This window comes from Dipodomys merriami, unplaced genomic scaffold (assembly GCF_024711535.1).
Source record: "Dipodomys merriami isolate MVZ:Mamm:240054 unplaced genomic scaffold, mDipMer1.0.p SCAF_36, whole genome shotgun sequence".
NCBI classification, from domain to species: domain Eukaryota; kingdom Metazoa; phylum Chordata; class Mammalia; order Rodentia; family Heteromyidae; genus Dipodomys; species Dipodomys merriami.
In genome coordinates, this window is record NW_027205159.1 from 4332501 (window position 1) to 4350234 (window position 17734).

Here is a 17734-nt window from a genome sequence, read left to right on the forward strand (position 1 = left end):
AAATGCAAATCAAAACAACACTGAGATACCACTTCCCTCCCAGTTAGAGTGGCTGTAATCAAGAACTCTAATAACAACACATGCTGGAGGGGATGTGGACAGAAGGGAAGCCTACTGCATTGTTGGTGGGAGTGTAAACTTGTTCAGCCACTTTGGAAAGTAGTATGGAGATTCCTCAAAAGACTCCCCATAGAGTTCCCCTATGACCCAGCAATCCCACTTTTGGGCATTTACCTGAATGATCACAAACAAGACCATACTAAAGCTACCAGAACAACTATGCTTATTGCAGCATTATTTACCATAGTTAAGATATGGAACCAACCCAGACGTCCCTCAGTGGATGAATGGATCAAGAAAATGTATATATATATATATATATATATATATATATATATATATATATATATATATATATATATATATATATATATATACACACACACAATGGAATTCTATGCGTCCATCAGAAAGAATGACATTGCCCCATTTGTTAGGAAATGGAAAGACTTGGAAAAAAATATTAAGTGAAATAAGCCAGGCCCAAAGAAACATAGGTCCCATGGTTTCCCTTATTCACAAATATTTTCTTCTCCCATTCTGTGGTTGCCTATTCTGATTGCCAGTTGTTTCCTTTTCTGTGCAGACACATTTTAGTTGGGTGCAAACCCATTTGTCTATTTTTTGCTTTGGCCACCTATACTTTGAGGCTTAACCTAAATAAAGGCTTCCCAGAGAAACGGAGAAAAGGAGGAGCTTTTCCTCTGTTTTCTTTTAGCAGCTTGATAACAGTAGCTCTTATATTTAATCTGTTTTGAGCTTCTTATTTATATATGGTGTGAGAGACTGATCCAATTTCATTCTTTTACATGTCTTCTCCTATCCCTGTGACATTGGAATTCGAATTTTGATGCATACACATTTTTGTTGGGGGGAGTAGTGAGTTGTGAACTCAGGGCCTCAGGCTATGTCTGGGTCATGCTTCTAGTCCTTTGGTGCATGCATTACTTTTGAGATAGGGTTACTTCCTGTCAAGGCACATATCTACCTATTTTATTCTTCTCATCATAGCTGGGATAACAGGTATCCATACACCACTGTATCTAACTTCTTTTATTGAGTTGGAGTTTTATGGGCTTTTTTATGGGCTAGAATCTGGATCCTCTCAGTTTCAACTTCATGATGACATACAGATACTATAATGAGAACCTGTGGGTTGAGAAGAGGTTTTGTGTAATTTTTCTTTGGCTGACTGTGAACCATGATCTTCCAATCTCAGCCTCTCAGGTTACTAGGGAATGAATGTAGGAGCAAACAAGGGAGGGGCTAATACTTTTAGACAAGAAATTTACTCATTACCTTACTTATGTAACTGTAACCCATCTGTATATCACCCTGAGCACTGATGGATGATACAGTTCTCAGCTGATGACCTCAGTGTGATTCTTCTACATACATATGGACCTTAATCCACTACAGACAGTATTGCTAGATTTAGTAAAGAAGGCATCCAGATAGCCTATCAATCATTCAGCTGACAAGTATCTTTATTTAACAGGGAGATCATGAAAATATGTTCTCAATTACGTGTACAGTGAAGGTCCATGATGCTCCTCTGATCTCATAGTTCAATTATGGAGATAAATGAAATGACAGAGATGATTGTTAGAGAATTCAAGCCAACTGATATTATCTGCCACTTTCTTTCCCAAGTATTCATAAACCATCTGTTTCATAACTTACTCATGATTTTTCCCTTGGGATTGAAGTCTGGTCCCTTACCAAAAACTTTTCATAATTAATCATTTTCTATTAAGAGGTAAACACTACTACATAATTTATAGGAAAGTAGAATGTCAGATGATTGGAGCAAGAGCTATATTTATCAAGAACGAACAAATTAAATTTCAGAAGCAGAAAAACCAAAAGGTATATTCAGTGAGTGATGAGCAGCTCATTCTTGTAGGAATGAAGAGTTCTTAAGTGGTGTAATTAAGACTCGACTGGCAATAAGGACTGTGGATGGCTTGTACAATATGGTCATTGGGATCTTGTTGCTGTGTTTGAGGTATACAAGTGCGTTTTGATCCACAGGCCTAGCAGTGGGAACAGAATGAAGGTGACTGATGCCAATGATACATTCATGGAAGAAAATAAAAGAATAAACATTTCAACTGAGGCAGGGAAGGAAATGGCTATGATATTTGGGGTATTTATGGCTCAAAATAGTTCACAGTATTTGTCAAGTTGTAGAAAGAGATGGGTACCAATCAGAAGTGGCAGAGAAGGGAGGTATACCGATTTGAACACAATGAGTCTATGATAGAGAATGTTAAAGTGGAAATGAAGACTTGAAGATCACAATGGGAACGTTGCAAATCCTGGGAGTTCCATCAGGGTAGGTGGTACAAGTACAAGCAGAAAACCTCCTTTGGCTAGATTCCAGGTAGAACCATTCCTAGAGAACAGTATAATATGCCTGAAGCTCCTAGTGCTGTACTGCCTGGCAGTAAAGCTTGGTGAGGAATAGAATAGGACTGTAAGAACTGCTCTTATTAGACAAAACAGTAACCACCCTTGGCTCATTTTTAATCCTTTTCTAGGTTCTCCAGGGTTTTGTTGGTCTTCTTTTCTTGCCTCTTGCTATGACTGACACTGTTCACACACAGTACAATTCTGGCCCATCATCACATTTGACCCAGGTTCACACAAAGGATGTTTCTCCTTTCCTATTTTGTCCCATGGTCATTTCACATCCACATGGCTGGCTCAGTCTCTGGCTGTCCTACTGTGATTATATTATTTGAGAATTTTCCCATCCTGGCTATAAAGTTAATTTTTCAATTCCTTTCCTTCAATATTCCCTTTCAATTCTGTCTCGTAAAGTCTTAATGATACACCTTAAGCCATATTTTCATGGTTAGAAAACAAAAACCAAGTGCATTTTGTCATTACCCCTTCTCCCTAGTGGGTCTACCTGAGGTAGCCACTAGGGAGATCTTGGCGGCAGCTCTGTACCTTCTCTCTGTTATTTTCTCTTGGTATTTTTGCACAAATCCACTCTAAATTCTGTCCTTTGTATGTTACCACTGTTTTCTAAAGTTTAATTTATGAGTGCTCCCATTCTCATTTTTTTAGGTGTTTGTGAACCTTGTCTGTCCCCATTTCTCATCTTTGACCTATCTGGCCCTCCTGCCAACCTACTAGAAACTCTTCTTTGGGTTACAGGAACTATAGCAGACACTGATAGTGAAGTCCCCAGTCTCTCAGTCAGGGGCAACATAGAAGTGAAATTCCCCACTAAGCACATGACATATAAGAATCAGACACTTTTTGGCTACTTCAGATTTCTCTCATTAGTAGACTCTCATTTGTTTCATCTCCAGAACCTCTGTTTTCTCATTTATAAAATAGGTGCGATTAAAATGTGTAAAACCAAGTCAGAAAATCCTGTGGAAAATTGCATGTGAAAATACAAGGAAAAAAAATTGCAATCAGCATCTTTTCATTTTATTGGTTTGTGGATTCCCCCTTTTCTTTTTACTGGAATTCTTCATGTATCAATTAACTATTCTTATTTCCTCCCCAGAGAAGTCTCTTTTTAAGTTTTTAAGCCCACTTATTAATGAGGTGTTTGTTTCTTTGTAGATTTTTTTTTTACTGGGGGCTTAATTTTTTGACTTCTAGGTATATTTTTGATTGAGGCCTTTGTCTGTTGTATAGTTAGTGAAGATCTCCCAATCTGTGGGCTTTCTATTTATCTTGCTATCTATGTTCTTTGCCATACAGAAGCTCTGCAGTTTAATGTGATCCCCTGTATACTGACTTTCTGTGATTTGCTGTGTTTCTGGATTTTTATTTAGGAAGTTTTGATATGTGCCAAGAAGTCCTAGTGTATCCCCTATCCCTACCTGTAATATTTTTAGGGTGTCTGCTCTTACCTCGAGGTCTTTGATCCATTTGTAGTTGATTCTGGTGCAGGGTGAAATATAAGGATCTAACTTCAGTTTTCTATACGTGAATAGCCAATTTTGCTAGCACCATTTATTGAAGAGGTTGTCTTTCTCCCATCTGATGATTTTGGCTCCCCTATCAAAGATGAGATGGCCATAGATCTGTGGGATCATTTCTGGGTCTTCTGTTATATTCCATTCCTCAGGTCTGTTCATGTATCAGTATCACTCTGCTTAAACTTCTAAGCATTTCCATTCTTAGCCATCAGTCGTTTTTTTTAAAACTGTCTGATCATGTGACTCACCTTGAAAATCGTGTTACTTATACTTTCATTTATTCACACATGCTTTACAATGAGTACAGTGACCATCCTGCTTCACTACTTTTGACAGAGACAAAGAACAAACACACCTATTTTCATAGTTCATTAAGCCTCGCACCTTGGCCTTGCTTTCCACAACTGTGCTTTGCATGAAATGCTCCTAAAGTGATGCTTGTCTGTCATTGGTGGATTCCTATGTATCCTTCAAGGCTCTGAATAGACTCAGGTGTGAGCTAAGCCAGAACTTTCTGAGTGTTCCCTGAGGATGGTACCACAGAATGCCTTATTACTAAGAGGGAAGAGTCTTAGACTGCTTGCTGAGAGAAGGGATCCTCATTTTGTCCAAGACAAACTAGATGTCAAGAAACAAAAGGTTACTTTCAAAAGCTACCGATAAGGAGATGCCTAATTCACACAGGGCCACTTACTGAGAAACATACAAAACTTACACAAACAGTGTTGAACACCATGTCTTCAGAACTGTGGGATTTCATTATTTAAAACAGAACATCTCCTACCTGGTTCACATGTATGAAGTTTTTCATAGGTTTGATTAATATTTATAAAAAATTCTCTGGTTAAAGAATAGTATTTACTTTTCACTCCTTACATTAGAATGGAAAACTCCTCTCTGAAGAAAAGAAAAATTGGATCAAAGTGAAGGAAACATATGTCTATCACCAGGGCATGTATGTGTGTGACTATACTCAGTCAGATAATGCAAGTTCATGGACAGTTAGAGCTGTTGTTCAAGTCAGAACCATTGGTAAGTGAGATTTTTGTCTCAATATTTATCTAAGCTCTAATTGATCAATTACAATTATATCCTTTCAGTTTAGCAATATGTCCGTTTAGGGAGAAAAAGTGACCATGGTTCGCTTGAAGTAGAAAACATCAATAATCCTACCTCCCAAGAAGTTTGGAGGGTTTTTGTTTGGTTTGGGATTTTTGCTTTAGTTTTGTTATTGTTAATTTTTAAAGGTTTCACTGGCCACTTTGTGCAAACAAGTTTCAGTGGTGTGGTGAGGAAAGAAATCAGACACCATAGGAGTGAGAGGTCGGGGGAAATGAACACCTGAAACTCTTTCACTGGACCTGGCATTGTGGTCTGTGTGCACACCTGAAATTTCAGATACTGAGGATGGAGTGGTAGGATGATTATAGTCTGATGCCAGCCCCAGGCAAAAGTATGAGACCCTATGTGCAAAAGAGAGAGCCAGTGTGGCTTAAACAGCAAAGTACATGCCTAGCAAACACAGGTTCTGAGTTTGAGCTCCAGATCATTGTTGTTGTACTGAACAGCAACAACAAACAGACAAAAAACAAAAACTCAGGAATATGTCTGAGAAGGAAGGAAAATGTATGAGGCAGGATGTACAATGAAGTCTTTTCTCTTTTTATTTTTTAACTTTTATTTTACAAAACTTGTTATTGTTGAACAAAGGAGTTTATGAGTAAAATGTATCTTGGGCAATGTCACCATCGTTTCTCTTTTGCTAAGAGAAACTAGCTAGGCAAGGATAAGTACTGATACAGACAGACAGAGAGAAAGGTATTGTAAAATTATAGATGTAAGATCTGTGTGGTGTAAATGAAGAAGAATGTCTGTGAGAATGTTCTAAGAGTGGATGACTTTGATTAAAAAAAGAAAATAAAATAGAACACCTTCAGGAAGAAGTTTAACTGTGGAAGCACAGTTGGAAGTTTATAAGAGGAAAGAGAAGGATACAATAATTAAAGGCTGGACTATTCTGACCCAAACTGTGAGTTTAGGAATGGCGAGGGTGGGCTCAGTCCTGATTGATGTGTGTCATTTCATGGGTGGGTTTTCTCTTCTATTGGGTTACTCAGCCAGTTGGCATCGGAATGAAATCTTGTAGTAGAAAACAGAGATGGGGATCAAGTCTACACTGGGTGAGCAAATTTGTATGGATGACAATGTACACAGGCAGATATGGGTTAAGGAAAAACTAGTATGGCACTAGAAGCCACAAACTAATGTCCCAGTCCTGAAGATTTGGAATCTTAGGTCAATACTTTGATCTCAATGTTTTTGGTTCCATCTCTTCAACTAACAAGCCTTCAGATTTTTTTCAGTGCAAATAATGAGTTTTTTTTTCGTCTTTTAGTTGAAGACACCAAGAAGAAACCAGATATTGTGAATCCCATCAAAAACATCTTGGAAGTAGACCTTGGTAAGTTGGGTTGTACCATCACTCCTGAATGACATTCTGCTCAAGTAGCTGGTGTACCTGTTCTATACAGAGTTGCACTGAACAAGAATGGGCCAATGAGGGTTGGTGCTGGTGCATCAATAAGGTTTAGATTCTTCCCAGGAACAAGTGGTTATTAAGATTAGTTAAGTCCATTTGTTATGCCTATAAATTTACCAACTTAAGTAAAATTGACTATGAATATGTTATTTGGTGTGGTCCTTAAGAGAAGTGGAATATTACCAACCCTGCAACAGCATATTCTAAAATAGTGTCTGTCCTCTTTGGGGTAGAGGAGAAATTATGTTCCTCATTGTCTCCTTTCATTTTGTCAAGTTCAGCAACACTTATGTGTTCACACAATCAGGTAAGAATTGTTGGGTTTGAGACATTAATGGGTGATTGGTTCAATAAAATAGGTGGTGCCTTCCATACTAGAAAAGATGTATTATTGTCAAGAAATGTTACTGCTGTGGAATAAGTCGCTAGGTGGCAGTAGTGGTATGTCTTGAGGGTAGAAGTAGAAAACCACAAGAATGGAAAAAGGAAGAAAGAAGGGAGAGAGAGAGAGAGAAAAAAAAAACTAACCCCAAACATATTGGTAAGTAACATACAATATTAGTGAACTTTAAATAATGTTGGGAATACAATAAGGTGAAAAGATACTCATCCGTGTAATTTTAGGGATGGATTCTGAGTTTGAAGCACAGCATATCTGGACATTCCTTATGAGGGTATTGAAAAGTGGATAGTTTCAAAGGATGCTTGCACATGTATAGTGCGTTTTCAGAGAAACAGCTGAGCATCTAATAATTTCTTCTTTAAACAACATACTTTACCAATGCCACAATGTTCTTTGTATTTACAAGTATTAGTTAATACTGCTATATTTTCTATATATTTTTTGAGAGACCGGGATGTGAACATAGGACCTCTCACTTGTTAGACAACTGATCTACCACTAGGACCATGTGCCCAGACTTACTATGTTTTAGTTGGTTTCCAGACAAGGTCATTTACTTTATTTCTTGGCATAGACTATGATTTTCCTATCTCCATTTCTCATGTACCTGAGATTATAGGTGTGAGCAACTTATTGCTTTTTGTGGTTTATTTTTAGGATAGATTTTTGCATTAACTTTGGCTAGGAAACAGCCTTGAAATTCTGTCTCCCTCCCTCCTCCCCCCTTTCCCTCTCCCTCTCCCTTTCCCTCTCTCCCTTTCTCTCTCTGGTGATTTCCCTAGTTCCTAGTTTCTTTGCAGGACCCTCAGGACCCTTAGTTATATGATCCTGTTTATCTTCATGCTAAAAACATTCCATTACATGTTTAAGATATAAGCATCTCCATAAGGGATGAGTACATATGGTCACATGCACCTACATGGTACTTGTAGCTATGTGGTCATGTCTAGCACCTCCGTGTCACCTATGGACATGGCTGTATCATTATAAATCCTGTGCTTACCTCTTCCTCCTGTCACAAGACAGTGTTCTTACATACTTCCTGTTTTCTCTGACTTTTTCATGTTAGGAAAGCCTTTCATCCTGTCCTGCAAAGTACGATTTGGCTTCCAAAGGGACTTTCGACCTATCATAAGGTGGTACAGCAGGGATTCCACCCAGGAGTGGGAAATCTCACTATGTGAGGAGAAAAGGTAAGCAAAAACAAACAAACAAACAAGAAAATGGAACAAAAACTATGGAATTTTTCTCTTTGTAGCCCACCTTTACATATGGCTAAAATATACCTACACAGTGGATTTAGTAGGGTTACCTCTAGCACCAACTAGTGGTGAACATAAAAATTTGAAAATGCAATATGCTAATTTTAAATCTGGGGTGGGGAGCATGAGACCATAGGATAACAGTCATATGTAACATTTAAGTCCAATCTCATAAGATTGTACCACTTCGTGATATCACAACATCTTAACTTGATATAAACACACTCTGATGTTTATGTGTCATGAGATCATCTCAGGCTACATTGAAGTTTTTTTTTTTCCCCAAAACTATTGTACTGTTTTGGTGCTCCAGTTATTTTTAAGAGCATGCTCAGCATGTGCTCTAGCAGTGAGTTATATACCCAGAGCCCTAAAGTGGATTTAAAGCTCAGTGTCATGTGGTTGCTTTAAGAATTGAGCTATCCTACTAACAGACATACTGACACAAGCTGCTGGAATGTAAGGAGCACATCCAGCAAATAGGAAAGGTGTTTCTACCAGGCACATCACCCTCACTTGCACTAGTACAAGTGTTGTGAGCTCAATGTGTTGTGAATTCAGGGATCCAACGTTTCAGAATCATTAACAGTGTAAACATTCCACTGGAAATGGCAGAGATGAGCCAAAGCATTTTAAGCTGGGAGTTGAGTTTCAAGTAAGTTACCTGTCTTTAAATACTGAACAGACATTATCTCTTAGGAGAAACAAGACTCTGCTTCTTGTTCTCTGTAGTATGAAACTCAAATCAGTGGGCAAAGTTCACAGGTGGATAGTTAGGTAAATAGAAAGGGATATTAGATATTCAGGGCCATCCAGGGTCCCCCAAAGCAAGTGCAATTCTCTGAAGTTTTGGATCTCATTCTGTGTGACATGCTCTAGGATGACATAGATTCAGCCATTTCCCAGCAAAGTGATCCAGGGTTGCTCATTCACCTTCTGGACCAGCCATGTCATGGCCAAGTTAGGATGCTCAGATGATTACTTTGTAGGGTTTGGTGAAGAATAAGGGAAATGAAACAGTCCATACTCCTTGATTAGAAGAACATCTGACATATGCTAGGTCCTTAGCATGGGTTATTTTTATGTTATTCTTCAGTTATTGTTATTAACTGTTGCCAAGGGGAATTGTTTAAATTTTTATTGTTATTATAAAGGTGATGTACAGAAGGATTACAGTTACATAAGTCAGGTAATAACAATAGTTCTCTTTCCCTTGCTTTCTCTTAGTTTTTCCCTCCCATCCCCACCCACAAATTGTATAGCTCATTTTCAACATAGTGTCTGGTGAGTACACTGCTACCTTTGTTTCCCCCCCAGTTCTGTGCCCTCATTTACCCTCCCAAAGTCAGCTAAACCAACAAACAATACAAAAAGAAAATAAAACGAAAACAACAAAGGAAAAAAACCTTTTGTTCCATCTCCTGAAGTTCATTTTGATACATGTTATTTCATATGATCAGAGCAAGGGGACTTCTTTTGGTTAATTTTAATTTTTATTATAAAGGTGATGAACAGAGGGTTTACAGTTACATAAGTCAGGAAACAATTACATTTCTTTTTCAAGTGTGGCCCCTTCCCTCATTTTCTCCCAGGTTTCCCTCCTGATCCCCCTCCCATAAATTATATAGTGTATTTTCAACACAGTGTCTAGTGAGTTTCACTGCTGAATTAGTTTACCCTTTGTCCCACCATTTCTGTGCTTCCTGGGGGGGAGGATTCTTGCATAAGGAACTCACACAAGAGCTACAATTAAGTTCAATCATAGTGCAAATGCTTATCAGAGTTAACAACTTAACCAAGAATGATATTTCTATTCTATTTTTTATGTCTTCTCTATCATGTTATATTATTTATTTCACAGTTCTTCTCAAAGCCAAATGGTTATCTGCTTGTAAGTGCTAAAAAACATTACCAAGGCATCTGTTTGTGTTGTTGAATAGATGTGGAATTTCCTCTTCTTTCCTAGAATTCAACTGGCTCCCAAGGAAGAAGAAATTGAAGGTGTTATCTGCTTGAAAGAAGTCAAGAAGAAACATCTGAGCAGAAAGTTTGTTTGCTTTGCCCAGAACTCCATTGGCAACACAACCAAGACCATCCAACTGAAGGAAAAGAAGGGAGGTGAGCCTGAGTGATTATCCCAAAATGCATGTAGCTGCCTTCCTCCAAAAGGGGAAATGGCTTTCCAAAAAATAGGGACAATAATAATAGGTAAATATTTCCTACCTATTGGACAAAGAGTCAGTCCAAGTAAAACCTTGGCCAAAGTCATACAAGTAGTAAAATGTATGTTCTAGAGCGAGTTGTCTTAGCTAATCCTCTAGGAATATCATGCCCTCATTCCTTCATCCATTTATTCATTCATTTATTCAATCACTCACTCTTACTTATTCACATAGTTCATTCGCTCGTTCACTCAACTTAATTCATCCATTTATCCTATAGATACACCCAGGGACCTTAGGTAGCAGGCATAATACTCAGACCTTGTTTCCTTCCCCGGCTTTCAGAGATCACGATGAATTCATATGTTGATGAGTGGGGGAGGGAGGAAGAAGGGAGTCATCTTGTTTAGTGTTCCAAAGTTTATGTGTATGTCACAAATCATTGAAATTTCCAGGAAGCAATAGCTTTCAAAAATTTTTTCAGCAAGATGCTCAGAGAAGTTAATATGATGCAATCATTCGTCCACTCAGTAAATCGATAACTGTAGTGCAAATGATGATGATGGAGTAAGAACTGGTACTGAGCAGACAGACCCTCAGTGTAGGCATCAGTGTGATCTTGCCCAGCAGTATTGCCTCAGTGCTGGCTCACAGTTCCTGTGTCTCCCCCTAGTGGTGTTCGTGTACATCCTGCTTGTCACCATCATCACTCTGGTGGGCTTACTGGTGGCAAGTGCTCTCCTCTACATCTACTGGATTGAAATAGTGCTTCTATGCCGAACCTACCAGAACAAGGATGAGACTCTTGGGGGTAAGATCAGCCCAACATGCCATCCTCTGTTGTTTCCCTCATCACTTACTTAGTAAGACCAGAACAACAGACATGCCATCACTACCCATTGTCTTCGTTTCCTTGGATCTGCCATAGGACGTCTTACTGGCTTCCTGCCACCTAGGATAGACAGTGAGGGAGAAGCCCAAGAAATGGACATTCAAGGGGGCGGGGAGAGACAAATGGATAGAGGAAGGGCCAGCAAATTCAGTCATAGTCAATGTACATATGTGACAATGGACCATGAAATTGAGGCTATGGGTGAGGTTGGGGAAAATGGAAAGGAATAATAAAAGGGATAACATTGATCAAGATGCATTATATTTATAAATGGATTTGTTGACTCAAAACCATTTTGTATAATTATGTAAAGATGAAAAGAAAAGAAGAAAGAGGTGGATATTCCCTGAATGATAAAGACAGTACTCTGAGTATGTTCTTTAAGTATGGTGGCCATATACCAAAAAAGCCTAGGAAAACAAGCTTTTGCTCATTACAGTTACCAGGCACTGTGCAGAGGATGCTACCATGGTATTTGTGAGACTCAAGAATATTCTCTTAGATAGACCAGCCTAAGACAATATAGCAAATGACTTCTCTGTATCCTTATCTCCCTTCCAAAGTAGGACTTGTACTAGCATCAATTGACAAAGGCACTATGAGATATCATTGAGGTAAAACCAAGCATTTAGAATAGTACCTTCATGTATAGGAAAACCAGGAATATATCATCAAATACTATTTCCTGGAGACGGGAGTGCATTTAGGATATATTGGTAACTGTCAGGGGAAAAAGCAGATGAGGAAAGGAGATAAAGATGAGGCCACACTTCCAATTGAACCTCGGGAGCCATTAGAGTGTATCTTTGGGCCCAGGCCGTCTGGCTTAAGAGATCTTATTAGCTGAGAGGGACTGGTCTGAAAAACAGGAAGAGTGGAGAAGGCAAAAGGAGAGGGTAATGAGGGTGAATGTGGCCAAAGAACACTGTATGAATATATGAAAATAAGATAATGAAACCCATTAGAAGTTGTAAAAGAGCCCAGCACTGGTGGCTTACAGCTTCAGTCCTCAGAAGGCAAGAGCTGATGATTCTGCCAGAGAAGCCCATGAGACTCTTATTTCTAATTAACCACAATAAAGCACAGCAAAACTGTGGTTCGAGTGGTAGAATACCAGCTTTGAGAGAAAAAGATTCGAGTTAGAGAACAAGGTTCTGAGTTCAAGCCCCAATATACTCTCTCTCTCTCTCTCTCTCTCTCTCTCTCTCTCTCTCTCTCTCTCTCTCTCTCACACACACACACACACACACACACATACACACACAGAGTTGTAAAAGAAGAAAAAAAAGAGACAAGAAATATAAAATGCTAGGGGGCTCACCATAGGTCCACCAAATAAAATTCCTTTTTAACAAGATGAAAGAAGAGATTTTCTTTAACTGTTTCCTCAGTTAGACTCATCTGTAATCTAGGGGCTTTAGAATGGTACGTTGAGCATAATTGTACATACAATAAATTGTACGTTGAGCAAAATTCAAGTCCTATTACTGTTATTAGAGTATTACAGTCATAATGTACATTAATGCTTGCTTCCTTAGAACAGAAGAGCCGCATTTGTGTTGTTTTTCCTAGTCTTGGAATTCTTGGGCTAGAAGATTTGCAGTTTTACGGAATGATTCTGTTGGTTTGGAGGTAGCAGATTCCCTTTCTACTGAAATTCAGGAACAAACCACCTAAGTGGCTGGGAGATCTGCCCAAACCCCAGTAACTTTCCCAAGTGGAGAATCCAATGAGGTTGCTGGGCAAAGAGGGAGCAAGAAATGTGCCAGGGCCCAGCATTCAGTCGGCAGCACCAAACAAATAAACAAACACAAACCTTCTCAAAAAGCAAACAAAAGAAAGCAGTTACATCTGTCTTTAAGCTAAAAATTAATAACACTTTAGAAATCAAGGTAAAAGTGTTTGTGATGTACAGAGGGGTTACAGTTACATAAGTCAGGTAATGAGTACATTTCTTTTTGAACAATGTCACCCCTTCCCTCCCTCTCTCCCAGTTTTTCCCTCTCATCTCCACCCACAAGTTGTGTAAGTGACTAGTGAGTAACACTGCTGCATTTGTTCACTCTTTGTCCCTCCATTTCTGTGACCCCTTAACCTTCCAATGACAGATAAGCCTCTTGTTTACTTTTCTTGGAGTTCATTTTGGCTAATATTATTTTATATGAATATCCACATAGCTATTGAGCAAGGGTATTTTTAAAAGCAGCTTTCCTCAATGGAGCAAGTTAGCTAAGCCATGTCTTCATTGTTTTTGTAAGCTGCTTCATATTTCTTTTACTAGCATGTCATTTTTCTTAGGATTCTAAAGCTGTGTTGAAGAAGAGTGGCTCAAAAGAGAAACATTTAAATGAGTCTTTTCTCTTACTTGTACATGCCAACAGGGTCTGAAGACAGATGTCTTCAGCTCAGATGTCTTTCAAGCACGGTGCTACACCACCCTCTGCTGGCCAAATGATATTTTCCAACAAAATCATTAAAGCTAATGCTGAGCACCTGAAATTAATTCACAAGAGGGCATTAAATGTTGGAATTGTACTGCCTAACAGCCTCAGCTTCCAACTATTTACAATAATGCTATGGGAAGTTTTTCATCCCAAATGTCCATTCCTAGTTAATTCTTTAGCATGCCCCAGTGATTACTGAGCCTTTGTAATAATATAATCAACAGTCTTATGAAACTTTAAAAACAAAGTTCTAAAATCACATCCTATACATTTAGTTTTCCATCTGGAAGTGAGGGGACTAGATATGATGCAGACACCAAGCATATAACCCTTAGCAGCCTTCATAGGAGCTATTTTCCTCAGATTTTTATTTTTGTCTGTCATGGGGCTTGAACTCAGGGCCTTGGCACTATCCCTGAATTTTTCTGCTCCAGGCTAGTACTCTACCAGTTTGAGCCACAGGTCCACTTCTGGATTTCTGGTGGTTAATTGGAAATAAGAAACTCACAGACTTTCTTACCCTGGTGGCTTTGAACCAGGATCCTAAGATTTCAGCCTCCTGAGAAGCTAGGATTGCAGGCATGAACTATCACTACTTCGCTTTATTTTTATTTTTGATGGCACTAAGGAACTCAGGCTTGCTAGGCAAATACTTTATCATTTGAACTAGGCCTCTAGTTCTTTTTTATGTTAGGTAATTCCTTTATTTTTATTTATGTTTTTATTGTGAAAATACTATACAGAGGGATTACAGTTACATGAGCAAGGTAATGAGTATATTTCTTATCAAGTATTGTTGCCTCCTCCTCCAGTTCTTTTATTTAGTTCGTTTTCCAAATAGGGTTCCATATTTGGCCTGAGTAGGCCTTGGACTGGGATCCACCTCCCTTCACCTACAGAGAAACTGGGATTATAGGTGTGTATCACCACACCCAGTACGTGCTAATCTTAAATATGGTGATTAAAATAAAAGTAGAGTCATGCATCAGTTAAGGACAGAGGTATATTCTGAGAAATGAATCCTTAGGCAGTTTTGTCTTTGTGTAAATATAATAAGGTGTGTTTACATGATCACATAGGTCACTGCACACCTAGGGAATAGGCTATCTGGTGTGTATATCTATATCTATAATCTATATGTACAATATATAACATATGTTATATACAGTAATATAAAATTATATTACATACTATATACTATACTATATATTATAATAACATGCTATATTCTATGTCATGTGTTATATGATGTGTATTTGATAACCCATTGCTAACTTATGAATGTATTTTCACCAGTATGACCACAAACACATGGAGAGTGTATAGCACTATGGCATTTTGATTACCTCAGCAGTACTGAGTGATGAGGGAATTTTCCATTGCTATTTTAAACTCATGGAACCACTGTCACATATACAGTCCATTATTGACCTACGAGTTACTAGATTCACTGTATATTTACTGTTGCATCTCTAAGGTGCTCTGTGCTGAGGCTTAGCAGTACCTTGCTCACTGGAGATTATCATGCTCTGATGGAGCTGATGCCTCTTTGATCTGTAACTAACAAGACAGAAACACAGCAGCTGCAAAGAAAATGCAGAGGCCCTCCTGAGTACATGCAATTGAATCAAAGGAGGCCCCGGCTGTTTGATCCAACTCCAGTGGAGGCACAGAAGTACTTCATAAAGTAGAATTGAATTTGGAGCAGGCAATGGATGCTGCTCATCAGTGTGATTTGGGAGTGGACGCACCTGCTCTTCTTCCTTTCAAAAATCCATTTTATAAGGATTCTAGATCTCACTTCTAACCCATTTAGTATATGCTTCAAACATCTGTAGGTGTGCCATGGTGTAGGTAAAGAAATGCACCTGCTTGCTTTTGTTGTTGTTGTTGTTGTTGTTAGCTTCTCACTGTTCCTTTTCTTCAGATAAGAAGGAATTTGATGCTTTTGTGTCCTATGCAAAATTGAACTCTTTGGAGAATGAGGCCTCTTCTAATCTGAGTGAGGAACACTTGGCTTTGAATCTGTTTCCTGAAGTTTTGGAAAACAAATATGGATATACTTTGTGTTTGCTTGAACGAGATGTGGCTCCAGGTGGAGGTAGGTTCTGCATGCCAACAGAGAGACAGACAGACAAAAAGAGGAGGGAGGGAGGAAGAGAGAGAGAGAGAGAGAGAGAGAGAGAGAGAGAGAGAGAGAGAGAGAGAGAGAGAGAGAGAGAGAGAGAGAGAGAGAGAGAGAGAGAGAGAGAGAAAGAGAGAGAGAGAGATCGTTCCAAAAGGCCAGTTCTCCAAGTGCTTTCTGGTCTTGTTGGTGGTTTCATGGAAGACTTATATTATCTTACACATCAGTGCAGAGAGCCATGTTCAAGCCATAATCTCTCATCAACTACAAACAATATTTTCCAGAAGAATACAAAAATCCAACCCTCCCCCTCAATATTGGGCCATAGGAAGGACATCTAAAACAAAGAGACTTTTCCTGCTCCTTCACAGGTGTCATCTGAAGTCAGTGGCCCTCATGGCTTTTGTAACTCTGCCTAGCACTACGTCGAACAGATGCTTAAGCTAGGAGGTGCCCATAAGATAACCAGGTTTCCCCCACTACATGGCATCCAACTCTCATAAATCTGCTCCTCCTCAGACACTCTCATTCCCACAGGAGTCTGGGACATCCAATGACCTCTAGTAACCTTGACTACCTACTTCCAATGAGCTTTGCTCCTAGAGGAAACGACAACTTAGGACAGGCACATACATTTGAGGGTCATTAGATTCTAGAATGTGTCCTCAATTGACTGGGGTGACATAGTAACAGTGATAGGAAAGCCATGTCTCCTTTCTTCTTTACCTAATAGTGTTCATTGCAGGGAATGCCTGGGTAGATCTGGGAGTGTCAAGGTGATTATAACTAAAGCTTTGCCAATATCATCACAAATCATTCCTTTATTCCAGTGTATACAGAAGACATCGTGAGCATTATTAAGAAGAGTAGAAGAGGGATATTTATCCTGAGCCCCAACTACATCAATGGACCGACAACTTTTGAACTACAAGCAGCAGTGAATCTTGCCTTGGATGATCAAACCCTGAAACTGATTTTAATTAAGTTCTGTTCTTTCCAAGAGCCAGAGTCTCTACCTTATCTTGTCAAAAAAGCTCTCCGGGTCTTACCCACAGTCACTTGGAGAGGCTTAAAATCAGTTCGTCCCAATTCCAGGTTCTGGACCCAAATGCACTACCACATGCCTGTGAAAAAGAGAAAGAGTCAAGCAGAACCAGCTCAGAACTCTTTCACGGGGGTTTCCTCTGGAAAGGCCTGGGTGAACCAGGAACCAAGGAGAGGAGCTCCCATCCCAGGAAACGGTGATCCAGTCAGGATCCCCTTTCTCCCCAGCTCCTGAGGGGAGAGGTTCTGGCAGGCCAAAGGTCCTGTTTGGACCAGGATAACAGCGAATGGAGTCTTGAGCAAGCTCCACAAGCAATTGAACAAGACTGAGGATGAGGCTTAAGCCTTTGATTTTCTGATCTGGACAGAGAGAGATGGATTCATTTGAAATACATTTGGAGCTTGACACACCCCAAGATTTTCCAAGTACCCTGAGTTGAATCCTCAGATACAGCCACTGCTGCTTTTAGGCTATAGACTATCAGACATCTAATGCATGCGGTGTATTTCCATTTGCATGTATTTGCAACCAAATAAATATTATTTTCTTTAACACATGTGATTTACACTCTGCCTGAAACTTTTCTGTAAAGAGCATAATTCTTGTTTTGTTTCGGGTCTACCTATCAACTGTAGAGGACAGAAGGGGACACTAATGTGACCTAGAATAGATAGGGCTGTAGTTAGACCCTACTGAGTTATTGCAAGAAATGACCTTCTGGTCACATGACCTGTAATTGCTCCTCATTTTGTGCAAGGTGTCATCATGAGAAGCCCATTGTAAGTTAGAAACATGGTAGAAAAAAATATGTTTAGAACTATTAACCTTGCACACTTCTTAGCTTAGCAACAA

The 17734-nt window shown here is 39.2% G+C and overlaps 1 protein-coding gene across 1 annotated transcript in view; it reads left to right on the plus strand.

Moving 5' to 3' along the window:
- Il18rap (interleukin 18 receptor accessory protein) overlaps window positions 1-17361 on the plus strand; it is a 24721-nt gene extending 7360 nt beyond the window's left edge. Inside the window, exons 4-10 of the mRNA XM_069988433.1 lie at window positions 4892-5042; window positions 6406-6471; window positions 8022-8145; window positions 10181-10332; window positions 11050-11187; window positions 15640-15813; window positions 16668-17361. Of these exons, the coding sequence (XP_069844534.1) occupies window positions 4892-5042; window positions 6406-6471; window positions 8022-8145; window positions 10181-10332; window positions 11050-11187; window positions 15640-15813; window positions 16668-17116 (1254 nt within the window). The 3' untranslated portion in view covers window positions 17117-17361. The remainder of the gene's footprint in view (window positions 1-4891; window positions 5043-6405; window positions 6472-8021; window positions 8146-10180; window positions 10333-11049; window positions 11188-15639; window positions 15814-16667) is intronic.
- The last annotated feature ends 373 nt before the right edge of the window (window positions 17362-17734 follow it).